General features: G+C 41.3%; 1 protein-coding gene across 5 annotated transcripts in view; it reads left to right on the top strand.

The window, feature by feature from the left end:
* The window catches only part of LOC126998640 (RNA cytidine acetyltransferase-like), a 92,900-nt gene that overhangs the window by 81,390 nt on the left and 4,840 nt on the right, over positions 1-6,670 (top strand). For all 5 annotated transcript variants that reach the window (XM_050860587.1, XM_050860583.1, XM_050860584.1 and 2 more), the window contains 10 exons: positions 50-188; positions 714-974; positions 1,960-2,144; positions 2,957-3,179; positions 3,803-3,917; positions 4,252-4,463; positions 4,657-4,929; positions 5,009-5,179; positions 5,632-5,808; positions 6,194-6,370. In XM_050860587.1, coding sequence (XP_050716544.1) covers positions 81-188; positions 714-974; positions 1,960-2,144; positions 2,957-3,179; positions 3,803-3,917; positions 4,252-4,463; positions 4,657-4,929; positions 5,009-5,179; positions 5,632-5,808; positions 6,194-6,370 — 1,902 coding nt within the window. In that variant the 5' untranslated portion in view covers positions 50-80. The remainder of the gene's footprint in view (positions 1-49; positions 189-713; positions 975-1,959; positions 2,145-2,956; positions 3,180-3,802; positions 3,918-4,251; positions 4,464-4,656; positions 4,930-5,008; positions 5,180-5,631; positions 5,809-6,193; positions 6,371-6,670) is intronic.

Raw genomic sequence — 6,670 nt, forward strand, 5'->3', positions numbered from 1 at the left:
ACAATTGCCTTCTTTGATAATACTAAACTCATGCATTTTTTTTTTCCAGATCTAGTTTCCATCTGACTTAACAGAGCAAAATGGTGAAGAAGAAAATAGACAATCGAATTCGCATCCTAATTGAAAATGGAATGTTACTGGGCCACAGGACCCTCGTGGCGCTGGTTGGGGACAAGAGCAGAGATCAGGTAGGTCTCTCATTTCTGGGTGGAATATAAAACAATTGTTCACCCTAGATGTTTTGGTATTTATCTGTTTTTATACCTGTCACACTGCGGAGTTTAACACTTTTCTGATAGCTTGTAATGCTATTCTTTCTTTATGACCATTGCCCACGGATATGGCTACAGTCTATGGTCAGGTCTATTACAGCGCCTTATGGTATAAATCAACAGAATGACCTCACTTTGTTGTATGAAAAGTCTCATTAGTAAGGAAGCACATCCTATATGAATTTTCTGAGTCAAGACCTATAGTGTTTGTTTTGATTTTGTTAGGTTAAGTAAATATAATTAGATTTTGTTTTAAAGTTAGTCCAACCTGCCAGTTTCATTATTACTGTTAGTTTTTACTTTCATTTTCAGATATTATTTCACAAACATTTCTTGGCACCAAATATATGCAAAATATGACAGGCTGTTATGCATGAAAACACTAATTTTGTATGTAAGGGGGTATGCATTTAATGAAATTTATTTGTTTTCCTCCTTAAGGTTGTGTACTTACACCACATGCTGTCAAAATCCAGTCTTAAGCAAGCCAGTGTTCTGTGGTGTTACAAGAAGGAGCTGACTTTCTCCTCTCACCGAAGAAAGAGAATGAAGCAGCTCAAGGCTAAAATCAGGTCTGGACAGGCAGAGATTAATGAGGATGACCCCTTTGAAATGTTTGTATCCATGACTGACATCAGGTACTGCTTCTACAAAGAGACTCACAAGATTTTGGGCAATACTTACAAGATGTGTGTGCTGCAGGTGAGTGCCAGAAGCAATTGGTTTAGAAAGTCGATAAGCACCACCACAGTTACATTCATCGGTTCTTAATTCAACATGGTGATAAAATTATAATCACTTCTAGTGGTTTCAGTCAGTGCAGTCAGCCAAGACGGTCATATACATTTGTATGCATGATTCATAAAAATTATATGGTTGGTTCCGATGCCATGGCATTTTGAGCACTAAAACTTTGCATGACTTTTTTTTTTTTTTTTTTTTTTTTTTTTTCAATTTGTGGCACTTCTTGACTTTCTGACTTTAGCGCATTAATTGTCTGTTGCTGTCCTGTGATTTTAATGCAACAAGGGTATGTTTTTTACCTCACTGTCCTCTCTACCATGAAAGTAACCATTTCAAACAAGTACCAGTGGGGGATATGAGCCCAGACTTAGCTCTAAATAGGTACCTCTGAAAAAAAAAAGAATTAATACATGACTTTCTACTCTTGCTCATCCCTATTCTGTCCAAATCCTTTATGCAAAAGTTAACCAGCATCTTCATTCTTCATCCCTTCCACTGGTAAACTTCAGAACAGACTTTTTTTGTCTGTATTACCCCCTGCCAATGACTTGATCTCTTTCAAAAGGAGAGTATCAAGACACCTCTCCACCTGAAACTGACCTCTCTTATGACCTCTCATACTGTTTTCTTTTCTTGGGGCAGCGTCTTAGGCCCCGTTCACACTGTCCCGACTCTGGGCCACGACAACCCAGCTACTCAGGTTACACGAGGTCTTGGGTGTGAAATGTTGATGTGAAAAGGTCGCACATGGTCAGAAAGAGGTCAAGAAACGATCACCTGATGCTGAGTTGGCACAGTGTGAAAGGGACCTAAAAGTCGCTGAGCAGTCGTGGCCCAGAGTTGACATAGTGTGAACGGGGCTTTAGTGGGATTTTTTGTTGCTGGTTTTGTTTATTGGCCTGAGATGCCTTCCTTGCTGTAAAAAAAAAATCCATTGCCACAGGACTTTGAGGCTTTGACACCCAACATCCTGTGCCGAACGATGGAGACGGTGGAAGGCGGAGGACTCATAGTGTTGCTGCTGCAGAGCCTCACCTCCCTGCGCCAGCTGTACACCCTCAGCATGGATGTGCACGCCCGCTACCGCACAGAGGCTCATCAGTACGTGGTGCCGAGGTTCAACGAAAGGTACACTGCCGTCACTATTTTATTTATTTATTTTTTTTTTTTTTTTTTTTACTTATTTATTTATTTTTTATTTATTTATTTATTTTTTTTTTTTAGGAAACAGCTCAAAGGCAAAAAAAAATAATGAAAAAAAAACATAAATCACTTCTATAAAAAGAGTTGAGAGTGGCTGCCGAGAGAGAGGTCAGTTTTGGGAAGAGAGGTGTCCTGGTATCCTTGGGTCACGCTTATCTAAACTGCACTCTCTTTTGGCCCCTCGTTCTTTTTTTCTTTTGCCAAAGCAGTGTTTTGCAGGCTTTTATTGCTTTTTTTTTTTTTTTTTTTTTTTTTCCCTTTTTTTATTACAGCAAGGGAGGCACCCTTGCTGTAATAAAAATAAAAAAAACACAATGATAAATGAACCAGAAACAATAAAAACTTCTGCTGTGGTGACCGTAGGGAGCACGGAGGAGTAAAACAGAGAGTATACGAGTCAAGAAAGAAGGACATTTGAAGGTGAAGGAGAAGGTACTATTAGGAGGCTTGGATGGGAGGAGGGTGAGGAGGGATGGGTGAGGATCAATGAAGGTTGTATATGCATATAAATGGTGAAACTGATTGTCGAGGAGGGTTTTCCATGTAGCTGAAATTTTGTCACCATTATACTTTCCCTGGAGTGAAATTCATCCAAGTTACACCACTTCCCTCTAAGGGGTGGCCACAGCAGAAGTGTCTCCATCTCTCCCTGTTCTAGCACTCCCTCTCATCACACTCACTCCTGCTACTTCCAACTCTCTCCAATACTCGCTCACCCTGTAGTTTTTTTCTCCTAGGTTTATTCTGTCCCTGGCATCCTGTCCTGCCTGTGTAGTGATGGATGACCACCTGCGTGTCCTTCCCATCTCCACCCATCTGAGGGACCTCCAGCCAGTGGCTCCACCATCCACCAGCAGCCCTTTGTCGCCCCAAGACCAGGAGTTGAAGGACCTGAAAGAATCGTTAAAAGACAATCCTCCAATTGGACTTTTGGTTGATCTCTGTAAAACATTAGATCAGGTAAGCTGTTAAGTATTGTCATCACATGTACTTCCTCTGCACTACGTACATACATCCACATTATTGACTTAACAATGCCCAGCCTCCTCTTTGTTTATTTTAATGCTTATACCAGGCTTCGGTTTCTTAGACCTTGTCCGTGTTAAATTTATAGATGTCACTAATTTTCATGTTGTTGGTAAGTTTTATATTTTGATAAGTTCTGCAAACTCATATTTCATGTTTTTGCACTTTTGTTTTCAATTGTTAGCTTATTGTCACTGTTCATAGGTGCCTTTTTCCAAATATCCAATGGTGTATCTGTTTTGATCATAGTTAATTTGTATTTTCTTCTGCTCTATCATCTTCTGCCTCATTGAGTAGCTGTGATAATTTGTTTGGAGCTTCATTCTTAATTATTTAGTACAGTAAATACTTCAAAATATTACTCATACTTCACACCACATGCAAAGAATTGTTTTCCAAAGCCTACCTAACTTGAGACATGTTGAAGCTATGTCACTTTATGTAACAATGTTTGTTTCCTTTATTATTGATAATCTAAATGTCAGGCATCACATCATGTATAAGGTTCCCTCAGATTAAAACAGGGACTGAGTATGTGAACTTGATTCCCTTTCCAGGCCAAGGCAGTCCTCCAGTTTGTGTTGGCCATCACGGAGAAGACGCTGCGCACCACGGTCACTCTCACCGCCGGTCGGGGAAGAGGCAAGTCTGCAGCGCTTGGACTGGCCATAGGTTTGTAGTCTTGGTTCATTGTGCCTTTTGTTACTGTGTGTTGTCATTGACCATGGCTGTATTTTTTCCTCTTCAACAGCACCTTACTTCCGTGCATATAATAGGGGGAAATAATAATCTTACTAGTTTTGATCTATTTATCCGTCATCTCTGCCATAAACACGAGTCTTTGATGGTTCTCTCAATAAGTTGGTTCTTTGGAGTTACCTTATTCAGTCCTACTCCCATTTCCTTTGTAAATTTGAAAAATAGTTGTTTCATCCACTCTTCTGCTTCCCTTATTTCATAGCTAACTCGCCTACCAATCTAGTTCATATAGAATTTCTCTCACTAGCTGGTGCAGTAGCGTTTGGCTATTCCAACATCTTCGTCACTTCACCGAGTCCTGAGAACTTGAACACCTTGTTTGAGTTTGTGCTAAAGGGACTGAACACGATGGGCTATGAGGAGCACCTCAACTACCAGGTCCTGCGATCAGCTGACCAACAGTTCAACAAGTGTGTCATGAGGATTGTGGTGACGAGAGAGAGGCAGCAAGTCATACAGGTGGGTGTGTGGCTGGGGGGTGTTACTGATTTAGCTAGATTATTTTATCTGTAAAATATGTAGTCATGCATTAATTTTTATTGGTTTAAAAAATTAATTAGAAAAACTAACCCTATCCTCTCTCTTGATTATCCACTAAAATGTCACAGCTCTATATAAAAAAAATTCCTTTACCTTGTATATGTACTTTCAGTATATAGCTGCTGGTGAGAGCAGCTGCCTGGGTCAAGCCGAGTTGGTGGTGATAGATGAAGCTGCTGCCATTCCTCTGCCCTTGGTCCGGCAGCTCCTCGGCCCATACCTTGTGTTCTTGTCCTCCACTGTGTCTGGGTATGAGGGCACTGGAAGGTCCCTTTCTCTCAAGCTGATTGACCAGCTCAGAAATCAGACAAAGGAAAAAGTTGGGGAGAACAACAGCACAGACAAGACAATGAACGCATCTGAATTAGGACGAGTCCTGCATGAGGTAAGTATTGTGTGCAGGTTTTGTATCATTAATGGGTAAGGGTGTGTTCATTGTCTGATGTCAAACCTCCTCTTTGTAGGTCACTCTGGAGGAGTCCATCAGGTACAAAACTGGTGACCCAGTGGAGGCTTGGCTGCACCAGTTGCTGTGCCTCGAGGCTTCTCTACCTCCGTTGCCTCCTGTGGTAACTCCTCCCAGTGAATGCCAACTCTTCTATGTCAACCGAGACACCTTGTTTGGCTACCACAAGGCAAGTTTTTCTTTTTCCTTTACACTGGTAGCATCATAACCAATGAGATTTCAGGTGACAATGTTGCTACCGTGAAGACCTGCTGTGAGTGCGTTTGGTAAAGGGAACAGAAATTTGGGTGATGAATGTAATGTAATACTCGGTAAAAAAATGAGGTTCTTAAAGTGGTGGAAGAGTTTATGTAGCTCTCCCAAAGTATAGAGAGAAGTAGTATATGTTTTAAGGAAGTAGAAAGACTAATATTACTCTATTGGAAAGCTGATCACTAAAAACAATATTGCTTGAGATGCCAAAGGTCAAAGGGACATAAGTGACTTCCACCACCATGCTCAGCTTCATTGTATGCTCCCAACTTTACCTTTATTACCTTTTATATATCAGTCTAGCTCTTTACTCTTGTGTGTATTTAAATAAATAAAAAGTTGCTGTTATTAACTTTCAGTTTTTTCCAGGTATCAGAAAGGTTCTTGGCCCAGGTGATGGGCTTGCTGGTGTCCTCTCACTATCGGAACACCCCAGATGACCTCCAGACTCTCTCTGACGCCCCGGCCCACCACCTCTTTGTCTTGCTGCCTCCACAGGACCAGACAAAGGGAGACACACTGCCTCCAGTATTTGTGGTCATGCAGGTACAGTTATCAGTTCAGTTGTCCACAAGCAGCTTAGCCATTAGTCATACATTGCAGTGAGTCATATCACACTAATTCCTCAATGGAAGTTAAGTTCAAAGAGTTAGCAGATCAAGAGTAAGGGCTTATAGTATACAATCATGTTGGCCCTCCACCAACACAGATTTCACCTCTTTGATACCACAGAAAATATCAGAATTAAAAAAAGCTAACACAGAAATCCAGATAACAATATTTTTTACTCCAGGGAGCTAGCCACACCATCTTGACACCCCAGCCGCACACATGAAATCGAACCTTATGTGGGCTAATGAGAAACAAAGGTGGTATGATTGTTTATTCAGACTTGTAACAATATACTTCTTAGCAATGTACACTGTTACAGGTGGCCTTTGAGGGAAAGATCTCCAGGTCGTCAGTCATGTCTGCGCTGACCCAAGGGGAGAAGCCGGCAGGAGACCTCATCCCTTGGACCATCAGCAACCAGTTTCAGAATTATGATTTTCCTCAACTGTCGGGTGCTCGGATAGTTCGTATTGCCACTCATCCAGGCTTACAAAGGGTGAGTTCAGTTTTATTTGTGAAAATGTTTTTGTAAACTAACATATTGGGATCACTGATTTCAGTTGACTCATACAAACTTATTATGTCCATTAAAGAAACTGCAATAACACAGTGAAATAATCCTATACTGTAACACCTTTTAGTGATGGGGATTGACCCTGGGCCTTCTGAGTAGAAATCAGGGTAGCAAACCAATTAAGCTACCAATGAGCTAAATGGTCATCGTGCCAGAGGCCACTTCTGCAGCCAGTACCTGACACCCCAGCCCACCACTATGGACATGAAGGTGTAGGTGACC

This window comes from Eriocheir sinensis, chromosome 14 (assembly GCF_024679095.1).
Source record: "Eriocheir sinensis breed Jianghai 21 chromosome 14, ASM2467909v1, whole genome shotgun sequence".
NCBI classification, from domain to species: Eukaryota; Metazoa; Arthropoda; class Malacostraca; order Decapoda; family Varunidae; genus Eriocheir; species Eriocheir sinensis.